This window comes from Cydia splendana, chromosome 1 (genome assembly GCF_910591565.1).
Source record: "Cydia splendana chromosome 1, ilCydSple1.2, whole genome shotgun sequence".
Lineage (NCBI taxonomy): Eukaryota > Metazoa > Arthropoda > Insecta > Lepidoptera > Tortricidae > Cydia > Cydia splendana.
This window is the reverse complement of record NC_085960.1, coordinates 32,228,049-32,252,447: the sequence shown is the minus strand read 5'-3', so window position 1 is coordinate 32,252,447 and position 24,399 is coordinate 32,228,049. Positions and strand designations below refer to the sequence as shown.

The window sequence follows — 24,399 nt, the reverse complement described above, 5'->3', positions numbered from 1 at the left end:
CAGATGTGGTCAGAGAAACACCGGAATAAGATGAACACTTGTAGGGAATCCTCATACTGTCTATCTTACCCCGAGCAAAATAAACTATGTAAACGTACAAACATAAAAAGAAGCGGTACTTAGAAATACGATTATTATGATGTATTTATTTCTAAAACACGAACAAGCAATTTCACATTCAAACAACAACATAGAAAGTATCATTAGTTTATATTTATTCAGAGACCATACTTTTATATCCGCAACGCAGGCTTCGTCACGTTTTCCTGAGTATTGAATGTTGGGACTAAATGAATTCATTCAATTGCATGCAATTATACAGCTCGCTGTTCACCAATGAAGGCTGGGATGCTCACAGCTCACAGCAGTCCCCACTCCACATAATTGTTGATAACGCCGTTAAGCCTCTCATTGTAGAGCTTGCTGCCTTGGACTGCGAAGTCAGTCACATCGTCGAATTTCGGAACATCCTCCTCTTCCATTAGCACCAAAGGTAACACAGTCACGGCGATAGTGAGCCCCACCATGGAATACTGGAAGTGACACATGGATTAAGTTTAAAAATATGCCATGTTGGTCCAAACTAAAACAGGCTAATTATGAATTAGCGGTTTATAAAAGCAGCCAATTATTGGTCTTAGCCCTTAAATGTGTTGCTGTTACGCACAGGGGCGTATTTACCCTAGGGCCATCCGGACCATGGTCTGGGGCGCCAATCCGCCAGGGGCGGCAGGGGCGGCAACGCCGCCCCTGGCCGACTGCATTTTGTTTTGGTTTTGGCGCCATTCAACCAACTTTTCACTTTTTAATTTCTTACTTTTTCATTTTTTTCTTGTCAATCATAATAATAATATAAAAAAATGGGGATACGCTGTATCAGAGAATCAGCCGCAGTGGTTTACGTGAAAAGTTATTGGAAAGTTAATGCAAACGCCGCTTAGGGCCGCTTATAGGGACCCCATAGTGTAAAGGGCACCGCAGGCGCCCTGTATTGAAAGAACGCGTTTCGTGCGACCTTACAGTATGGAGTGCGCCACCGGCGCCCTGTAAATCAGAGCGTGCAAAGCGTACAGTGTAAAGGGCGCCTCAGGCGCCCGGAATGTAAGAAGCCTGACTTTACAGTGTAAAAGGCCCCGCAGACGCCCTGTAGGTATATCAGAGCTTTGCCCGACATTACAGTGTAAACTTGTAAAGGGCGCCGCATGCGCCCCGTATGCAAGAGCGTTCTAAAGTTACAGTCTCAGGCGCCCTGTACCCGCTATAGCGCCGCCGCGGCCATAAATTCTAATGCATTATTTGAGGAGATGAACATGTTCTACTAGGGTTAAAAAGAATCATAAAGAACTATTTTTGCTTCATCCTTCTATCCGAGGTATTTTGCGTCAGTTTTGTGGCCTCGAGCAAGAGCAGTCGTAAAATTTCTGTAAAAAATGCCACATTTGAAATGTTTTACACCTTATTATAATCCCTCGTATTTTATTTTTCTAAATTTCATTAACATGACATCAATTTCACCAGAATCGGTTAATGGACTGATGAGTAATTACTAAATAAACATTGCAAATAGGAGTCGTAGGTTCGTTACATCTGGTTTTTGGCTTTTTTACTGGGTCTAAAGTTCTTTATCTATAGATGTCAGGAAAATCCGTTAGAAATGTGCAGTCAAGCGTGAGTCGGACTTAATTACTTAGTTTTCGATTCAACCCCTATGGATTTTTTAAAGACATTTCATTTACGTTCCACATAAAAAATACATTGTTATAAATTGGGTAATGTACGGAACCCTTGGAACGCGAGTCCGACTCGCACTTGATTTAAATTGTTTTTGGGTTCCGTACCCAAAGGGTAAAAACGGGACCCTATTACTAAGACTCCGCTCTCCGTCCGTTTTTCTGTATGTCACCAGACTGTACGTCATGAACCGTTATAGCTTAGGCAGTTGTAATTTTCACAGATGATGCATTCTATTGCCGCTATAGCAACAAATACTAAGAACAGAATAAAATAAATATTTTAGTCGGGCTCCCATACAACTAACGTGATTTTTTGATTTTGGTACGGAACCCTTTGTGGCGGGTCCGACTCGCACTTGGCCGGTTTTTTTCCTTGACTTCTGGGGCGGTGAAACTTATTGGCCCGGGGCGCCAAATTTCAAAATACGCCTCTGGTTACGCAAAAGGTACCTTTTTATAAATAGATCGTTAATAAATTATTATGTAATAAAAAGACAGTTAGAAATTCAGGTGTTCGTGGTACAGGTCCAACATTGCGTGATACTGCGAGCGATGGAAGGCTTCATCGGTTGCGGTGACGATCAACTAGGTAGATCATGTACTGTATTGGGTCTCTTTCACTTCTGGACACAGATAATAGTTTGAATCCCTTACCTCTTCTATCTGCGCTCTGTACGTGCTCTCCGGATAGACAGTCTCAACATCAATCTGAAACCGCCGCAGCGCCTCGCTCAGGCGCTCGTGGTACAGGTCCAGCATGGTGTGATAGTGCGACCGACGGAAGGCTTCGTCGGTAGCAGTGAAGATGAAGTACAACAGGTCCCGCAACGGATCCCCGTCGAATACCAACTGGAAGTCCATTAAGACGATTTCCAGTTTGCCGTTCTGGAACGTTTATATAGTTCTAGTTAACTTTTTAAGTGTTTCTAAAAACCAACTTGTTATTAGAAAGCAATACTTACTAGGTAAAACCAAATATTTATGTCCTTATTGTAATGATTATTATAGACAAAATTAGATTGATTAAAATATTACCTTGTATCTAATTACAAGTAATGTAGACTGATAATTATGTGTAAGAGATTGATTAAAATATTACCTTGTATCTAATTACAAGTACCTAATGTAGACTGATAATTATGTATAAGTATTATACTTACTCGTCGCCTATGCATCAGATTATTTGGTTTAAAGTCACCGTGCACGAGTATATTCCTATTTTTGCTGCGGAACGTATCCGTAAACTTCTGAAGCTGACACGGTTCCTGTTTGAAAAACTTCTCCAGCTTCTCTCGGTTCTCGCCCTGAGCCGCTGCGAGCGCATTAGCCGTCATTTTAGGCTTTATGATCGGTATCATCGCTTCCATTATAGATGTGTCAATCGCCAGCGTGTCGCTTGCCCCTTTAAAGCTAACCGGATCGTCATCGTGAAAGGCTAGGGATAAAGCGTGGAACTTGGCCATCAGATCGATTGCGGCTGTCACGTATTCCAGGTCGCCAGGTTGGTGTCTGTCGAAATTCTCAAACCCCTGAGCAACCAAATCTTCCAGAACTAAGGTCTCACTTAGATACTCGTCGCAGCAGCCGTACAGCTTCGGCATGCGCACTCTGTGATCCTCAATAACGTTGTGTTTATCTTCTATCCTTTCATATTGCTTCTTTAGTTTAGTGTAGAAGTAAAGTTCAGTAGTAAACGGGCATTTTATAGGAGAAATCTTACGTACGTGCTCATTTAATAGAGCGACTTTAGCGAAGAGTTTCAAGTCTGGTTTGTCGTCGGCACGGATAGTCGAGAGGAACAGCGCAGAGGTTATGTTAGAGCCTCCAGCACTGACCTCTTTAAGGTCTACCGTGTCGTTCACATATTTTTGTTCCTTAGCTATCTTCTCGAGCAAGTCCAGTAACGTTTGTTTTGCTTCGTCCATTGTTGCTGACTGTTAACACTATTGATAGTAACGTTATCATCTGATATTTATATACACTTATTGATAATGTTATCTTATTAATATATCATTAACTAAACTAAAGGACTCGGAAAATTACCAATTTTAACCTTTTCTGGAATGTCATTATGATTATTAATAAATATTAAATCATCATCATTACTTGTTATAGTCAAACAAATCAAACTCCCCACTCCTTTAATAATCGTAATACTTAAGAAGTTAAACTAACATAATCTAACAAAAAAAAATGCCACGCCACGCTACCAAAACGTCGTAAGCGCCGTAAAATTCATGGCGCTTACGTGCTTAGGTCGCGAGATTCACGCTCTGCTTCTAAGGTTTGTTGTCAAAACAACAACAACTCGTGGCGAAAAATACTCTCTCTGTGCCAGTAATAATGGCCATAAGTTTCTGTATCATCATCGTCCTAGCGTTGTCCCGAAAGTTTACCTAGGTGTAAGCTAGTGTGTAAGCTTACACTTGGGTAGCCTGGAGTCCGTTCGGCAACCTTGTCCCAAGAATAGGCACAACAAAAGCTGCCTTCAAACCCAAGAGGGAAAATTAATGCCTAAGCTTTAGTCCGGTTACGTCGCGATGTTTTCCTTAACCGAAACCTGGATGACAAATTTCGAATTATGTAATTTAAGTAAATATATACTTACGAGTACATAAATATATCATAGGTAGGTATATAAGTTCCAAAAAACTTATTTTGAATCCGTGACCTCCGGGTTTAGAGTTGCACGCTTTACCGCTAGGCCACCAACCCTTAAACGCTTACCTAAAGGTAACGCTTTTATATATGTACATATGTATTTAGCTAAAGGAAAGCTCGATTAATTTCCTCTAAACCAAAACCATTTGATTGTATTTGAAAAGCAGAGTTTTTGGGAGGAATGCAAACGACCTATTTAACGTTAGGCGGTCGCTAGGGTGTGCTACGGTTTGAATTGAGAATAATGATATCTATTCTTACAATGACTTTATTTAATAAACATGGTAGAATCAGTTACTACAGTACAGTGCTACAACAAATTGCATAAATCAAATAAAATGGAACTAAAGCCTAAACATAGTGGCTAAACCAGTTGACTTGTCACAATAATCACATTTTTGTGAATTTTTGTAAACATGATTTTTATTTTCTAATACTTCTGTGTTATACAATTTTTTTTCGAAGAAAAGAAAAATTAAGCTCAAAAAATAATATTAAGGATTTTATGGATATATGCCATTTATTCGACTTATATTTGAATGTGTGATTCGCATGAAGTCGAATAAATGGCATTAATCTTTTGAAAGAGAGGTAGTAACTAACAAAACTTCCAATTAAAAAATAATGAGACGGCATAAAAATATTAATTATATTTTTCAACAAAGAACCTCGTCGCTGCTAATTATAGTAAGTACGTCCATTAACAAAAGGTCAAAACGCGTCTCAATTCTGAAATCAAAACTTGGGAATAAGTGCTCCATTCATTTTTAAAAGCTGTCTACACATAGTAGAAGATGTTTTAAACCGTTCCATCATCATTTTGCCACGGCTCACTTGGGAAGCCTAGAGCATTGACATATATCTATAGACGGGCCTTACGGGAAATAAGAATGGGGCCAGTACAGTGGTGTCATGCACACGAATTCGAGCCAATCGTGCAGTCTAACGCCACAACGCGAATGGTTGATGAGAATGATGAGTTCGCATCATGCGCGCGATTGGTCGCAACTATGTAGTTCCGTTAGACTGCACAATTTGGCTCGAGTTCGTGTGTGAGACCACTGTACTGGCCCCATTCTTATTTTCCGTAATTTAATTATTGCTCGTCTTTAGATACCTATATGTCAATGACCTAGAGTCTGCTCGGCAACCTAATCCCTAGAATTGACATTATTATTTACGAAAGCGACAGACATCTGACCATCCCACCAAGAAACTAGGGCTTATTACGTCTAGTCGAGTTTCCTCACGATGTTTTCCTTCAACGAAGAGCGATTGGTATAACAAATGATATTTCGTACATAAGTTCTAAGAAAGAAGGTACAACATACAGTCACCTGCAATAATATGTTACCTACTCTTCAAAGGCCGCAAAAATATGTAGCACGCTCTTTTAGCTCTACAAATAAGATCGTGTCAGATATTTTTGTGGCCTTCGTTATGTAACATATTATCGCAGTTCAGATTTGGGTATTTATTTCTACTCAGAATCATGAGCCCTTTCGTTTCTAGTAGGAAAAAAATGTTCCGAAATGTCATACACATTTCCATAATGTGTGTTCGTTCCTTCCATTCCGTTACCGTCATACAAATTATATAAATAACTAGACGGGCCCGCAGCTGCGCTCGCGTAAATGAAATAAAGAGTTCGTCTTATGTTTAGTTAAATACCGACATTATTATGTATCAACCCTGCCATGGTTTAAAACTGTGATAGGGATTTCTTATTTGTAGCCGTTATTTGAATAACTCAATTCACAAATTTGTCAAAAAATGTTGTGATTTGATAAAAGGCAAGATTGTATTTTTTTTTCTACACGTATTTATTTAAAACTTGTTTCAAGATAAAATTATTATTTGTTCTTATAAGCCTAGTTGCAAAAAACGTTCATTAGATTAATTTTCGCCTTAAGACGAATATGGACGACCACCGCCCTTAAATCGCCTTTTCATACAAACATAGGTAGTCTAGTCCTCTCGGTCTTGCGATAGCTCTCGCCAGTCGCCATGGCAAGGGTTGAGCAGGTCTTGAGCAACTACGTCGTTTCAGCGGTACCTAGGACGTCCACTCGGGCGTCTCCCATTTTGTTGTCCCAAGTACCTGCGCTCTCTTCACGGCACGATCCTCTCCCATTTTCTCTAAGTGTCCGAGCCACCACTGAATTTAGCCGCTTTTGTCTCTCAATATTTCGCCCCTATATCGGACCACATCCTTATTTCTATGGCAACAAAATTATATTACGATATTTGGCTGACTGCTGACTGTACATTTGCTTATTTTTATCAGGTCGCTCAATAATATCTGAACATGCACTTTAATCTAACTACATAACTTACTATCAACTTTGTATTTTTGGCCCATCTCAGCATTCTTAGCCCGTTCCCCGGAAGAATGGCAATGTTTGCTGAAGCCGTGAAAGTCAATCTGAATAATATAACTCAAAAATAAATTTAAAACAACAAAATACAAATTGATAATAATAATATAGTAATTACTTTGATTGATAAGAATGATAAGTCATATATGACATAAATCACTCGTATGTGCTCTATAGACTAAGGTTGAGGTTGACAGCACTTTTTATTTTACTTAGTGTAAAAAAACTCAGAAATACCTGTATACCAACATGACAAACATAATTTATATAATAATAATATAAAGAGAAATGGCCGATGTCGTAAAATGAAGATTGTTATGAATTTTTTTTCCTTATTGTTAATTAAATACGCATCGGAAGCGCATATGTAGATAATTGATTTGAACAGGATTTTCTTATCATACGTGCGTCGTATTTGAGAAACGTGTCAAAAACTTTTTTAGAAATTTGTAAGGCGCCATCTCGCTTCTTCCCTCGTTTTTTATCCCGTTCTGGTTTTTCAATTTTATATATATGATGCCAACGGTATTGAAATACAAGTTTTCTCTTAGGATCAATAAAATCGTGATTCTGAGTAAAAATAACATAGGTATGTTAACATAACTACCCAATAAAAAAAAATCCCACTTTAAAATGGCCCTGGTACGAGCCGGGGTTAAAACCTGCGACCTCCGGCTTAAAGGCCGTAACACACTATCGCACCGCACCAAGGTCATTGTGCGACGCACCGATAAGTAAGAGCGAGAAAGAGATAACGCTTTTGGGTGCGTCGCACAATGACCTTGGTGCGGTGCGCTAGCGTGTTACCACTATAAAAGTCGCACTCCGGCCACTAACGCTTCTGTTTTAAGTCCCGTCTATATCATCAGTTAATGTGTTGTAACTGTGGTTATACTTAGCCTCTAAAAGGTGCCGAGAAGATGCAAATGAGGTAACTTGGAGAGCCTCTTCGACAATGAGTTGGTTTTGGAGCACTTCAAAGTCAAAAGGTGTTTTTATCTAGCCAGTGTTAAGTAGGTACATGTGAGGTTTTTTATGTGGTAGGCAAACAGTTTTAACTATTTATGTGGACCATTATTTTTAAAATTATGTAGTCAACTACAACAGTTTTTCTATGTCATCCTATTTATTCGTCCGTGGCGTAGCTCACTGTTCTAGGGAAATGTTTATTGAAAAATAAAGATCCGGAGTGTGGGTTCGATTACGACCACATTCTGCCGAATTTGTTACCGGGCGATACGGGGAGTCTGGTATGATGTGATGCAGCTCACTTATTAATCTATTAAACGCCACTTGTACCATCCCCCTAACCATGGTTACCAGTAAAATTTGACACTGGGTTAACGGTTAACCGCTTGATCTCAGGTTAGTGGGATGGTGCAAGTGGCCCTAAGATTAATAATTAATCAACCTAAAACATTGTACAGTAAATATGAAAAAAATCATGAAAGTCTTCATAATAAAGACTTCCAAGGAAAAATATAAATAATTATTTCGATCACGTCCGTTTGAGCGCATTTGGGTTTTTGCTTTCAAAAAGGAACTTAAACAATAATGATCTGCGAACACAATAGGAGTTTCCGTTTTTTAAAGTGTCGTATCGGGCTCTCGATTCGCTCAGAATTCAACCTAACCTTGTTCAGTCCTATTCTACGACAGGCGCAAAACAGCGCTTGGCATTGGCAGCCCGCACACTCCCACTTTTGAATTAGTACACTCGAACGTTAATTACTCGGTTCGTATATAGTTGGCACTTGCACCGGCGCTAAGCTATGTAGTCCGCGATGCCTATTGTTCCCAGTAATGGTCCGCTGTTCAGAATATGTAATGAAATCCAGAGTCGAGACCGGTTTCACTTGATTAATGCCAACCTCTTTCACCCAGCCGGAAATTAAGCTTCCTTAACGAACTTTATTGCAATTTTTGTTAACTTGTTTCCAAATAATTAATCCGCAGCAACAAGTGCTGCTTGAACGAATAAATTAGAAAATTTGTATAAAGGTAAAATTTCTACGGTTTAGAACTGGCGCTAATGTTCCTTGCCTCGCTTTAAAACTTCGGAAAATATACTTTATAAACTTTTCGTGCCTATTATTGCAGGCTTTCTGTTACATCCATTATTAATGCCTTTCATCCGAAAACTTTATAAATCACCCTTTCAGGGCTACTTTTTGTGTCCAATTATGTGGTCGTGGACGTTTCTAGGTCACGATTATGAAGCTTTATTTCGATACATTGTAGACTGGAATAAGTTTTTGGTAAAAATTTCACCACAAATTTTGTTAGTTTTTAAAGTGAAACTTTTATTGTATCGCCTCAATTTTTTTGGACTATCTAGTCCATGTCGCATTACATAATTACAGAATTAGTAAAAATCTACTTTATTTCTAGTACTTAGAGTTCACAGTCATTAAAATAAGCTTCATCAACTGACTAAGGTTACAATACTTAATTCACGAAGACTGATATTTGCTTGTAATTTCATACAAAATTTTAAGGACAGTAGAACTTATTAACCTTAAATTCGGTAAAAATACATCAATCTCTCTCTATAAATTCTAAGGTGAATGACAAATATTCATATCATAATAGGAAGTTTACAGTCACATACGACTTTTTGTTTTCGAACGTCACGGACGTCACGATTCCGTCAAACAATATTCCCAACGGTTGGCTACACGCAAGCGTGTAGACATCTCGAAACCCCCAGTGTAACGTGACCGTGAGATCCTTAACAACCTTTCTTATGTATACCGGTTTCTTTAGTCCTTGACTCGCGTATCATAAGTAAGCGATATTATAATAATTAATTTCAGCGTCATTCCGTGTTGAGTAGAGTAGCTGAATTACATTGGCGTTTGGCGAGCTTTTGTAAGATAACAAAAGATAAGAGGATATTTATTAAGTTAAGAAGAGGATATTTATTAAGTTAAGATTAAAAACGCGATTTTAATAGCCTTAATCTTCGAGCAACACGGAAGGGAGGCGGCATTTGCACTATTTCCCCTCTGCCGAGGTACAAGATTAGCGCGTCAATCTAATCTAGCGCGGGTAATAAAACTAGTTGCACTTGGATTTTTCACTAGACCGAGTCCAGACGCGCGCGTGAACACTGCTGCACAAAAATGCCTGTTTGTTCGGTTTTTTGTTATAAAAAGAGGTCGGGAACATCAAATTTACAAAAAGAAAGTGTTACATTTCACATGTAATATTTTTTTTACATATCATACGTTTAATTACATTCAAACACAATTATTATATTTTAGTCTCATGTAATTGTTGGATTTATCGATTTTGCTCGCTCAGTACAAATTGCGGATCGGTCGAGCGACAAATCCGACTTCTCATCTCTCAGAATACAATGGATCTATATCTGAATCCCTAAAATCTTTTCTCCTATCTTTGCATTCCCTAATATTGTTTGTCATAATGATCAGATGTCCTAACGCGCGTATTCCCTAATTTTGGTTTCCCTATTATCGAATGGGCAATTTTTTTTTGTCCTAATATCTTTTTCCCTAAAGACACTTTCCATATTGAGTATTTATCCTAATGTTATGTAGCATAATTCTTTTTTTGCCTAATTATTGTTAGGCCTAAAAATTATATATCCTAAACATCATGTTACCTAATTTCACTTAGCCTATCGTTGCTTGACCTAACACTCGTATGCCCTAATTTTGATTTCCCTATTGCGTTTCGTTTTTACAATGGTCGCAGTTCTAACCTAACCTAACCCACTTTTGTGGCAGCAGTTCGTTTTTGCGAGGATCACAGTTCTAACCTAACCTAACCCACTTTTGTGGCAACATTTCGTTTTTACAATGGTCGCAGTTCTAACCTAACCTAACCCACTTTTGTGGCAGCAGTTCGTTTTTGCGAGGGTCACGGTTCTAACCTAACCTAACCCACTTTTGTGGCAACAGTTCGTTACCATTCATTATGGAAAGTAATTGTTATGATAATTGATCAATAGGAAAAGTAACTGTTATGACGATTGATCATTAGGGTAATAGCCATTAGGTCAAAACAGTTAGAACATGTTATTTTATGCCAAACATTGTTAGGAATTTCGAAGAATATGGTAAAAAATATTAGGGATCTTGATAGTTATGGTACAAATGCTTAGGGCAAATGAGTCTTAGGCTAACCATTACATTATGGAAAATAATCGTTATGACAATTGATCGTTAGGGCATGTGCCCATTAGGACAAACCAGTTAGGGCAAGTGACTTTAGGACAAACGTTGTTAGGGATTCAGAATGACACCCGAATACAATAACATACTTCAACGAAAATGTGTTAGTGTGCGTGTTGTGACACTTGTCACTCGTCCGTACACAAAAAGAGATCGAGGTTTGCAAGATTTGTCTTTGACGTGTGTCATTTTCTATGTATTTGTGTCGTCATTACAGATTGGATTTTGTATGTAAGTGTGTGAGAAGTGCGACTGTGTGCACCTTTCCCCCCGCAAAAAATGGCAGAAAGATTTGTACGGTGAGATATCGCTAGGGCCCCTCCCTTCCGATGTGTCGGAAGCCGGTGTTGCTCGAAGGCCTTAATCGAATAATTTTCCGGTTTTGTTTACTTTAATGCCTACAATCCGAAAAGAAGTTCCACTTGCATCGTGGCTTGCACGATGGATCCGAAATGCATGGGGAGATCCGCGGATCCGGATCCGGAGCCGGATAATTTCATACATTTCGGATCCGGATTGCAAACCCTAATCGTAGTTTGTTTGTGTTGTGTTCCTAATAATGTTTTATTTTTGGCCGTGGTCACGGGATCCTCCAAAGTGGGCCATCGACAGGCGTTCACATTTACCTACTTTTCATGCCGATTGGTCTGGAACGTTTCATTTCACTCCTAGATTATTTGACCTTTTACGCTCCCAGTTTGATAGCCCCTAATACGTCCAATGGACTGGAGTTTTCTGTCCATCAAATCTGCATATGCGTTTGGTACGCTATTAAAACCAATCTGACCACTCATCATTTTCCTAGCGTTGTCCCGGCATTTTGCTTACTTACCTACTCTGATCACTGAAAGTATAAATCAATTTTCTAATTATAAGTGGACGCCAATATCCCAAAAGATGTTTACCACGTAATTATTCCAGACGTTACTACGAGAATAAAATGCAGGAGACGAATAACGTAAACAATGCATCATTATTAAGTTTGCTGAAATCAATCGTTTCGGCCTATAGAATTGATATAAGTTACTATGTTGCTACATACAAATGAGGAGGCCGTTAGGCTGAGGCCTTGATGTCACTGCCAACGCTTGCCAACGACGCGCTACGAAGGTTAAAATAAACCACTATATATAGAGCAATCTCTGGCGGCACAAAGTTTATGGATCCCAAGGTCAAGTTGAGCTGGTTTCATTTTCAGCCAGGACTAAAGGGGGGATAAATCACCTGTCCATACGTTGGCTAATTGCGCCTCTCCTACGTAGCTAAATGGGCGCATGTCAATCAATTGCTTACGGGAGTTCAATTATGTCTAAATAGGTCAATTTATGTAGAGATTAGGTAACCATTTTTAAGCTGCACGCCTCTCCACAGCATCTACGCTCAACAATTTACTTAATCTTATACCTAGGTAGATGAAATGCACTCGACAAAAGTAACTTGCCGAATTTTGTCTTGTTTGTGTGCGTTCAGTTTATAACATTACTTTATATGTGAGCTTAAATGCTGTGGAGGGGCGCGTAGTTTATGACATATTTAGAAACTAGCGTTTAAACATATTTAGTATATGGACTGAGCTGAACAAAAAGCTAGTGAAAGTTATAACAACGTATAACACCTGGGTTTTTAGGATTAAAAACAAAAGGATTAAAAAAAGATTCGTATTATTTGCAAATGTAATTTTTAGGATATAGACAGCTGAAAACCCAGGCAAAGTTAAAGCAATATCCAACTACGGCAAAGCAAAAAGAGGATAATGCTATTGCCAGCTCACAGAACTTGCAGGAAATTCCACTGCGCGATCCGTGTACATCGTTTTGTTCGATTTTCATTGTTATGCTTAGGGCATGCTCCCGGGAATTCCCGGTTCTCAAATTCCCGGGAATTCCCGGGAATTTTACAGTGTCAAAAGAACCGGTACTGAAGGCCCGGTACCGGTACATCCCGGTTCTCATCATATGACAATTTATTCCCAATTCAGTAGTAGTAATGTTTTAGTACTTTAGCTTGGGACATTAAAAAACATTTAATAATTGTGCTATGAAACGGGGGGCCCAAATAACCCAACAAACTAACCTAGTAAAGTAGGTATTCGTGCAGGCAGGCCGTGCCGTCATAGTGCTGAGTGCATCGACTACGCTACGGCCGTGTGGCTCAGGCGGAGGCAAAGTGTGCCGGTTAATTTCGTAAAATAGGTTGGAACTCCAATTAAGTAAAAAAAAAAAAAAAAAAATTAAACTGTTTATTTAAAAAAAAGAATAAACATACAATTAACTTAGAACTAATCTAATAAATTAAGTCATTTATTAATTCTTATGCAATTATTTATATCAAAATCAGTCATACATAAAGATTGTACGCTAACACAAATAATTTCTCAAAAGTATTCAAAAGATGCCTTGAGAACCGGGAAGAACCGGGAATCCCGGTTCTGGGCATGACCGGAACCGGGAATTGAAATTCTTGGTACCGGAACCGGTACTGCATGCCCTGGTTATGCTCAAGGCAGGTCAGTTGCTAAGCGTTTTATTCATAAAAAAAACCGGCCAAGTGCGAGTCGGACTCGCGCACGAAGGGTTCCGTACCATTAGCAAAAAACGGCAAAATAATCACATTTATTGTATGGGCCCCACTTAAATATTTATTTTATTCTGTTTTTAGTATTTGTTGTTATAGCGGCAACAGAAATACATCATCTGTGAAAATTTCAACTGTTTAAAATTTCAATTAGCTAGCTTGTCTAGCCGATGCTTTAACCTTTTGGACGCCAATGACCGATATATCCGTACCGCAAGTCCAACGCCAAAGACCGATTAATCGGCCACAGACCACAGAGCAACATAGATCTACGTGCATATGCATAAATTTCACTTTCAGTTTTGACACTTCGGTGACGTGGCGTCCGAGCGACAGCTTTTGTGTTTGACATGGCGTCGAAAAGGTTAAACCCTGTAGATGCCTACATTTCCTTGAACAACCCCATGGCACTAACTTCAACAGGAAATCCATATAACATTTCTAGTGTTTGCGAATTTACTGATTACCTACTGATTATTGGCATGGCGAATGTTGGCATTCGTTAAGCTGTCTACAAGTGGCCTTATTCGCTTGGTGTAGCACCTTTGATGCCATCGCTTTCATATCTTCATCGCTTGCGCTTAAAAACGGGCATAACATCTTTGGGGGGCTACTGCGAAATTCGGAAATTATCTATCTGCATCCCTGTCACTCGATACGAAGAGCGATCGAAACGGACATTCACTTTCATCGAATTTCGAGTCACAGTAGCCGTCCTGAACCCGGATATCCACACAAATCCCAGCTCCATTAACCACCCAGTCCGCTTAAACCGATACCCAGTGATATCAAAAAGAACGGATTACGTCGTGGCGAGATCAAATATTTGCCAAACAACAAAGACCCGCTTTGTGCACCACATCAGCCATTAATCACCCTTTATTCACGAGGGCACAAAGCGCAATATTGCCCTTCGACCGGCTCTTTACTTATAAACACGCCATAACGACCTGTTTAAGGCGAGTTAAATGAAAATCGATATCCGCAAAGCTGTTATAAAAGTAAAGGGGGCTAGTTAACGCAGCACTCGTGTGCCTGTGAGGAATATGGAGTGACCACTTGACTAGTTTGAGCCAGAAGTTGCTAAAGTCCGTCCTGAAAAAGTATAGCAAGTATACCATATCATTATGTACAGTCGACGTCAAAGATATGTTTACGCTCTTGCATCTTATTCCTTTGTAATTAGGGCGAAAAATGTAAACATATCTTTGACGTCGACTGTACGAATTGATTCAAATATAATATGAGGTGTTTACAAACGGTGAACACCTAGGTACAGTCAACACCAACCAATAGTAGCAGATGAAATAACGCGCCAAAAGTATCTGCCACCGGAATACGTTTCCAAATAGACATAATAATATACGAGTATCTCTTCCGTTCGCGTTCAATAATATCTGTCACAGTCCAACAATCTGGTACTTTTGACGCTGACTGTACTACTAGTACATAATTACACAAATATGTACTAATCGATATTTACAAACGATATTACGATTTACAAACGAAATAATGATATTTACAAACGTTTGGGATCATGGTATCAAAAAAAAAGTATGTCTATATTTTTTCATGGTGGTAGTCGACTTAGCTTAGCACACACATTCTCCGTTTCTCCTAAGGTCCCACGATACTCAATCCTACGATAGGTAAGTTCTACTTAAATACATACTTTGATTCTGAAGTGCTCTAAGAAGTAATAGGTAAATAATGTTACGTCTGATTAAATTGAATGTATTCAAATATGAATTGAAGGTAACAAATCTTCTAGTACAGCCATTCTCTAAGTGTGTTCCGCGGAACCCTAGGGTTCCGCGACACCCCTGCAGGGGTTCCGCAAGAATTTAGAACACTATGCTTCAGTCGTTTCGAAAAATTTGACTATGCAAAAAACACACTTCTAAAAACTATTGTTTTATTGTAATAGGGTTCCATCAAGTATTTCGCTTTCCAAAAGGGTTCCGTCAAAAAAAAAGATTGAGAACCGCTGTTCTAGTAAATTTCAACATCAAAATATTAAAGGCCGAATAAAGAAAAGTTCTAGACTTTGCACAAAAGATAACATTTATTGCTATGAGATATAAAATTTAATGCTACGAGATTTTAATACTCGTAAAACCTAAGATAGTTAGTTATTGAAAGAGATTGTAATTGTAACAAAAAATCGGTGAAGTACCATCCTGACTCGTGCATAGAGGGTTCAGTTCATGCTGTTACATAATTTTTAAAAACTAAACTTGCCAAGACGAAACCTTAAGGCACTCGCACTGTCAAAAAGTTATCAGATATCTTGTAGAGCCAAGCTTCTAACTTTACAAGCCCTAACTGCACAAACTCTACACCTTAGTCAAAATATATGTGGCTTGGCCGTTTCGCTACCGTCACATAGGCGAAAACTGAAAATTTTATTTACTGTTCATTATTTTTTATTATAACTTAAGGTGGGATCAGACGGTTAATTTTCTATTCATTTTCTAGTTTCACTATTCATCTTTCACTCAAAGTGACACGTCTGAACACAAAATGAACCAAAAGTAAGAAATGAATTCATTAGTGAAAGGTTCCAACAATGTTGGATATTTTCATTCGGCATCTTTCACTCGCACTCCGAATGAACACAAAATGAACAGTGTGAACACAGAAATGAACGTTCATTCGGATTATGTATATTTTTCTCAAATCCTGTGGGTACACTGCTATCTAGCTAGACAAAGATAACGTAAAATCAATAAAATGGTGTTCAAGTGGAACGAACAAAATACTCTTTTATTTTTGGAGCATTTTAAAAATTACCATTGCCTCTGGAACCACAAAATTGATGAGTATAAAGACAGAACAATCCGGGCAAATTCTATAAAATCTTGGAAAAAGTAGGATATGGGGTTGCACTGAAAATATCGGGAATAGAGAAAACTGTCGCATCTAGACAGTCAATCTTTATATTAATGCATACTTAAACTCAAACTGACCACGCATATAAATTTTCTTTTGAAAGTAATCATTCTGTAATGCACACGGCTCATAATCCCAAAGTCCTTTTTGTATGACGATTTTGGAGCCTTAGTGGTTTTGTATGAAATTCGTGGAGTAGCCAACGGAATTGAAGTTTTCTTTTACATATATATATATATATATATATATATATATATATATATATATATATAAAAGATTTTTTTACTGTTGTCATATGAATATTAAGGAATGTCGAAATCTGCCGATATGCAACTTTTTTGGCAGTCTTTTTAATTAACAGCACAAATGCGATTTTAATTTTTGACGTCGCTTTAGAATGACATGCTTCTTTAAGATCACCCATGGGATAAAATGAAAGTGACTTCCATATTTAATTTTATCTGCAAACGAGCGTACGATGAACTCTAGTTCATAAAAAAATAACAGAAGCCCATTGTAACTTTTATTTGTTCGCTGAGGGCATATTGAAAACCGTTTAAAAATATGATCCGAAAAATCACTTGGCCAAAAATTCAAATAATGTTCGACATACAATTTTCAAATTGCCAGTAATTCTTAAATACAAATGACAACCAAATGGAATATACCTAAAAAGTTTTATAAAGAGTTACATTTTTATAAATTATATGCCTCTTTCTATTATGTTATTTCTAAGTGTCCCATTATCGAATCTTTTAGTGCGACCCTCGTATTTCTAGGTACTCTGTATAAATATTCCAGAGTTCGTCAATCGCCAGTAACAAGGTATCGCACTACAATTTGGAGTTTTATTCGGCAAGGTATACTGTCTCTCATTAAAGTATCGCTATTAACGGACCTACTAATAGTAGAAGTTCTTCAAAATTAGTTTAAGTCATCCGCAAATGATTACAATACGATTCCGGATCTTCATCAGCTAATTCTCTCAGCAATGTATTCGAGGCTCCAAATAAATTTCTTCTTGCGATCCAAGGTCGCACCCACCACCGACGACGCTTTCTTTGCTTCTTGTTTGTTAAAATCTTTATTAAATGATCATAAATTAAACGTATACCAAGACGCACAACTTCATTCGACGCCATAGTGAAAGAAAAGAAAACATGAATAATCTTTCCAGCAGCCGTGTGATCGTGGAATGAAAGGAAAATGAACCATTCACTCAAGTGAACATTCATCCGAGTGAACCGTCTGATCCCACCTTTAGCTTGGTCTGACTCTACATCTACAACCATCTAAGTTCACATTTGCACCTACATTATATGTAGGTACCGTAAAATGGGGTGAGTTGGGTGAAATTTGACTTTCAAACCTCGATAAAATTTTATTTTTACATGTGAAAACTGAATGGTGTATATAATAAGTGGTTCGGACGTTTGTCTTTTAGTTTGTATTTTATTTTGGGTAGTTCCATTTCATAACTTTGTCGATAAAGAGGAAAACCCACCTCACCCCGTAGTGCCTCGTATTTGGGGTGAGAGGGTTTTCATACAAAGGTGATTTTGGAAGATTGTTGGATCGATTTTTTTTTAGTATGCGTATTACTATAGCCTCATTTTAAATTGGAATACATTATTTTTGTAGCAGTAGCCTTAAAATCCCTTCTCACCCCCCTCTCAAACCTTCTCTCCCCATTCATAACCCAACTCTCCCTGCGAAACCTACTCACCCCGTATGTATTTTGGTTTTTATTGTGATTTCCACTTGTTGTACAATTAAGTGTTGTCTTACATAATACCATCTACTAAGTAATAGCTCAAAATAATTAAACAGCCGGTAGAGGGTAAACTGAGGAATTATTAATGACATCCCGGAGTCACCCTTCAAGTACCGAACCCTAAAATCAATAGTTGCTTTCATCGGAGATTAAGAACCACTAGCGTTCTAATATTACACCCGACAATCGCTGGCTTAGACTATCGCAACTAGACACCGCTTACAAAACATTACGAAGACCGCAAGTACCGTAATATATCTATATACAGTAGGTACTTACATACCAAAAATACGAAAATTATTGACTGCGGCATATTATAATTGTTGATAAGTTTAAAATACGTTGGTATTTGTGTATCAAAGCTAAAATTTTAAAGATAATGCGTTTTATTTTAGTTAAATGATTGAAATGTTTAATGACATTTTGTATTATTTTTGCATTATATTCCTAAAAAAAAGTGTCCACGTACAGCTGATACTAATAGAAATGAGGTCAAATAATATTCCTTTATTTCTCATTATTAAATAAATATCGACTTTATTATTACGCAATAATAACATTTTCACTGATATGAAATTTCTAACAAAACAGTTTATACTAAAGTATTTGAACAAATTAAATTATTTCTGAAAAACTCGGACTAACTCGGTATCACATGAGTGATCCAGTTAGAAGGTCCGAACCATACTGTTCTACCTTAGAGATGGCTAGGGGGCGCCATAAGCCTTCAGTAAGAAGTGCATATACTTGGAAAATTTGAGCTATGCCGCTGTGACCCGGTGGCCGAGTGGCTTAGGCACCTGCCGCGATAGCAGAGGACGCTGGTTCGATTCCATCCTGGGGCACTAGAGGCCTTGGTCACTTTTTCTTAGTATACGACATTTATTTCAGTTTATAATTTATATAGTAGTGTTTCTACTTGATAAAAACAAATTAAAATATTTTTCAGAAATAATTTAATTTGTTCAAATACTTTAGTATTGATGGCAGCGCCATCTCTCTCGCTAACTCGGTATCACATGAGTGATCCAGTTAGAAGGTCCGAACCATACTGTTCTACCTTAGAGATGGCTAGGGGGCGCCATAAGCCTTCAGTAAGAAGTGCATATACTTGGAAAATTTGAGCTATGCCGCTGTGACCCGGTGGCCGAGTGGCTTAGGCACCTGCCGCGATAGCAGAGGACGCTGGTTCGATTCCAGCCTGGGGCACTAGAGGCCTTGGTCACTTTTTCTTAGTATATGACATTTATTTCAGTTTAAAACAGTTTATCTTTATACTGGCCGTAATTTTCGGTTTTTGAACGCAACCCTCGAGGTTTATGATGTAAGTATGTATATATGTGTAGATAAATAATATTATATCAAGCTGAAACTAGGCGCCCACACCGCAGTGTCATGCTAAATGGTACGTGCGGTGACCGCAAGTCGTTATAAGTTAGTATGTTGCATCTAGTGATCAATGTTCAGTAGTAATTAGGGGTCGTTTCTCTCGCCACCTGTGCCGGCCGCGATGGTCTCATAACGTACGTATTTAATTACTTGTTCGACACCTATCAGAACCCCACAGCTAGCTGTAACACTTTGTAACGATAATTACGAGATTACAGGTGCAATCTCAATTTATTAGTGTTGCCTGTGAACCGGGGCTCGGAAACCGTTTTATTAAACCGGTTTCGTTCATTCACCCGGGAACGAAAAAGATTTCGTTTTTGTTTGCGGTATGGGTTACCGGTTAAAGTTGTTATATTGAGATACGGGTTTATACCAAATTCGTTCGCTTCCGTTTTTGTGGAATGAAATTAACCGGTTACATAAATTGAAAATATCGAAGCAAGACAGAACAAGTAAGTATTGCTGTCTCTTTCACGTACCTATGACAACGAATTTAACCGAAAGTGTCTGAAAGTCTAGAGTACCTAAACGGTATTATATCGTTCCCCGCGAACCATACAATTCCGTTCCCTCTTCTTACCGGTTAGGAACGAGAACGTAATTTTTGAGTTCGCGTTCCATCAATTAACCGGTTTTTAATGAACGAAACAATATTATAACTCTTTTGGAACGATAATAACAGGTACCTACTTCAATACCGGTTCATACCCTGCTGTGAACATAATTACCTAAACCCGTCTTCGCTTAAAACACGCAGACCAGACATTATCATTTGATATTAAATGACTAATATTATCATTTCTTCGTTCCTTTCCAGATTTCTTGGGTAGTAACGTCGTTAGGTACTTCATTATTTATGTGTTTAACAGAAATAGTTTATTCGTGATTTACGGATGTTCTGGCTTTATCTATTTATCTAATGTATATCGTTGGTTAGTAGTACAGCACAAGCCTTATTGAGCTTACTGTGGGTCTACGTCGATTTGATTGAATGACTTGTATTTTTAAAATAAATTTATAACCAAAAATGTGAGAGGCGTTACACGTAAGTAATACAGATTACTGTTACCGTTCACACTGCCGCACTGAAATACGTTACATTTGAAATTACTTTCCAAACTGGCCATTTATTAGAAGTCTGAGGAAATCCTCCAATTTTTCCCGACTAATTTGTTCGAGTTGCCTGACAGCTCGGCAGAAGTTAAATTGACGGAAACTCGTAAACTAAGACTCAGCTGTATACTTAGTTTTTTGGCGCGTCATACTTTTTACTGGGGACAAATTCATACTAAAGAAACTGTACGGGAAAACGTAGGTACATTAAAATTTACTAACTTTTTACTAAATTTTAGGATTGACGTGTCTTGATATGGTTTGAGTAGGAGGTTCGAGGAATTTCTAGCTGAGGAAGAAGAATTTGGGGGCAAACGGGCTACTGAGCCTAAAATTTTGAAAAAAAAAACACAGAAAATAATTTTTTCTACGTAGAAATCTATAAAAACTCTACAGGTAAGCGTAACTCGGACTTAAGAAAAAAAACAGTTGTTAAAAATTGTGAGTTACGGAACCCTTGGGGCTTGAGTCCAAGTCGCACTTAGCCGGTATTTTCATAAAATGATACTTCAACGAGTTACGAGCCGGTATCCAGGCCTGGAGTCGCGCGTGGCCCAGATATAAGTAATAACAATAAAACTTACTAAAATACGCCTGCAAACAGTGTACCTTTAGTAAAAATCCCGTTAAATGTCACATGTTTCGCACGAAAAGATGCGGGCATATAAACTACGAAAAAGACCGTTTCCCGTAAGCGAGCCGATAGAGGCATCTGTTTTATGTACAGTTGAGTAAGCATCGTCTGAAGTTTGTAGTCATTTCAGAGCTCCAAGCGAAAGTACACGCTCGTTCTACCGGCGACCCTTCAAAAGGTCTTTATCGGTCTATAAAACTTCCTTGATGTTACGCGAAGTTTCTTCTCGAGGCACTAAGGTCGCGAATCGTAACAGTTGTTTGATGGTCACCCTCGGAAATAATTTTCTAAGCCCTCCTTCGCTTTTCCGATTACTTCACGAGTTACTGCCGAAAGCCTTACGTACGTAAGTTCTATAAATTTCCGGCTATGATCCCTTTTACTTTTTACCGAGTGCTCGCGCAGCCGGAAATAATGGGATGATCCGAAAATGAATGCTTTCGATACATCGTATTTTATTTTATGCACTGCGGAAAAGAATTCATTACATATTCTTAGCTTTAATCCATAATACTTGAATAGGTACTTACCTTCTTATATTCATAAAACTCTTATTTACATTATGTCTTATCCCTTTCTTATAAATACATGAGTCAAGCCGATAGATAAAGACCAACGATAATTAGCTAATTGATTGTTTAATGATTGATTTGAAAACGTATCAACAAAATTCCTACTATTACACACAATGGCCTGTGTATTAAATGAAATAAATCGGTATCGAGATTGCTCGTCCAAAAATACAGGCGTTTGAGCTCTTTGCGAGTGCACGGCTTCTCGGGAAATCGAATGCCCGAGAATTTAAAATGGCTAGCTGGCTAAACATTTTCGATAACTTGTTTACAATATAGGTACTTAAATAATATTGTTTGTTTATTATAGTAAACGATATACATAATTGTATTTCATTATAGGTAGGTAATTAATTATGGTGATTAAGGATCAGAAAATGTTTATTATTTAGGTACCTACTTGATATTTTTACTAAATTTTTGAAATGACGATCCCTTTAAACATAAACATAAAAATCGCATTTTTATGGGGAACCATTTGCGTTCTAAAGCAATAAAATTTAGGGTCCGCATTGGTGGCCTAATCCAATTGTCACAGGAACTAGTTTTTCCGGGCACCACTGACATCTTTGCCTTTGCTTCCCAAATTACGAGGCGAAGTTTAAATTTACGACGACCTTCGCTTTGGAAGCCGAGAGCGCCTGTACCGCTCTAAAGCAAGTTAAAATCATTCATAATTAATTGCTATTAACACTTTGTAGGCGCTTTAAAGAGCTCCTCCTTATTTATAGACAATAACACTTTGCCAACAAATCCGGCGGAACAATAGTTGGCCTTGGTGCCTCACTCATGGCCAGAGCTGTATATATGTAGTTGATACAGCTTTAAAAACCTTCCTAAGGGCGTGTATGAGGCAGTCAGTGGACTACTAGTCAATCAGGAGGCAGCAGGGATGACCGCCCTAGCCCGCAGGATTTTATGAGGATTGAGCGAGGAATATTGATATGGTTGTGAGAAACAGTTGATCATCGAATATTAACTCGACGAATAATTATTCAAAAATATCTACAGTAGTGAGTCATCCCAAAAATTACATAAATCAAAAACTTTTACGTCGATAATTCTTTCAAACCTATTTGAAGAATATGATATATGTAGGGGAGCTGGGGGCTTGTTGTAACAGTTTTTATAATGAGGAATGTATTGTCTAAAATAGATAGGTAATTTTATGATTTTGAGTAAGATAAGAGGGTTTGTAAAGTACTGATTCCGATTAAAAAATAATTTAAAATGTGTACACATATTTTACACAAGACACTTTTTGAAAAACTGGGAGTTGTTACAACTTACCCCATATTTGGGGCTAGTTGTAACAGGCTCGGGGCAAATAGTAACAATCAAAGGACTGGTACCATCTATAAGAAAAAATGTTTTTATGGGTTCACAGTCTAAGTAGACATAGTCATTGTGCTTCCATTTTATGATGATTATAATATTTGACTTTAAAAAATCAACAGAATACAACTGGATAGGTACTAATCAAAAGGAAAGTGAGATATGGCACAAATTGAAATTTTGGGCCGCTTTTCGTATGCTGGCCCTTTTTTCCATAACTTTCTTTGCTGCCGACAGTGCCGACTCTTAAACATCCTGAGTTTTTAAACTTCTCTCGGATTCTCTCATTCTAAAAAAACAGTACATTGAACTTAGCATATTTTTCTGGGCACTGCTAGCTAGAGTAACGTAGAATAAAAAATGCTCAAAAAACTGCAAGTAATTTGTAATACTATGTAATCACTATACGACGAGTCATTATAATAATTATATATACAAATTATTAGAGAGCAGAAAAAAATACACATAGAACAAAATACTAGTTTTAACATGTTACAACGTGCCCCTGCTTTGTGTTACAACTTGCCCCATGGGCTCATTATGTCTACTTAATTAAATATGTCAAAAAGTATAAGCTATAAGTACAAGAATTATAAATAAAAAAGCAACTAAAAGCCAATTAAATTTACATTGTAGCAATGAAAACAAAATGAACAATTAAGTTAACTTCAATACCTAGTCAAAATCAAAATATTTGCATGATTTTTTTTATAATACCTGGTCTAAACAGAGCTCGTGTGCACGTTCACTCGCTTAGATGTCTATCGGGGCACTGGCGGTGTTTAAGTTATACCTCAAGTTATTAGAAGGTCATTCAGCACAAAATTTCAATTAAAATGTTTTTAACTCCCCGTCAAAATTGAGCGTTACTACTTACCCCTGTTACTTTAAGCCCCACGCCCCCCTACCTACTCTTTACTATAGGTAGGTATTTTTAACTTCAAGGTTCTAATTGCCAAAGTTTAAGCTATAAGTACGTTGCGGTCAGTCTAATTACCTAACGAAACTTAAATTTACCTCTATTTAGAAGCTACTACTAAGCACCGATGATGCGATGAAAGTAGAGCAAAGTGTCCCTATTTATTTGTGATGGTAGGACGCGTGATTAAGCTAGAACAATACGGGTGCAGCGCGGGAGCAAC

General features: G+C 37.9%; 1 protein-coding gene across 1 annotated transcript; it reads right to left on the bottom strand.

Moving 5' to 3' along the window:
• Positions 1 to 294: 294 nt before the first annotated feature.
• Positions 295 to 3,660, bottom strand: LOC134804603 (uncharacterized). The gene is made up of 3 exons (XM_063777742.1): positions 2,894 to 3,660; positions 2,388 to 2,618; positions 295 to 533 (listed from the first exon to the last, which is right to left on the bottom strand). The coding sequence occupies exons 1-3, from the start codon at positions 3,656 to 3,658 to the stop codon at positions 360 to 362; spliced, it is 1,170 nt and encodes a 389-aa protein (XP_063633812.1). The 5' UTR covers positions 3,659 to 3,660; the 3' UTR covers positions 295 to 359.
• Between the last annotated feature and the right edge of the window lie 20,739 nt (positions 3,661 to 24,399).

Coding starts and splice junctions, on each gene's coding strand:
- LOC134804603 (XM_063777742.1), bottom strand. CDS start 3,658: ATGGACGAAGCAAAACAAACGTTACTGGACTTGCTCGAGAAGATAGCT. Junction 2,619..2,893: donor ATCTGATGCATAGGCGACGA/GTAAGTATAATA, acceptor TAAACGTTCCAG/AACGGCAAACTGGAAATCGT. Junction 534..2,387: donor ACAGAGCGCAGATAGAAGAG/GTAAGGGATTCA, acceptor TGTCACTTCCAG/TATTCCATGGTGGGGCTCAC.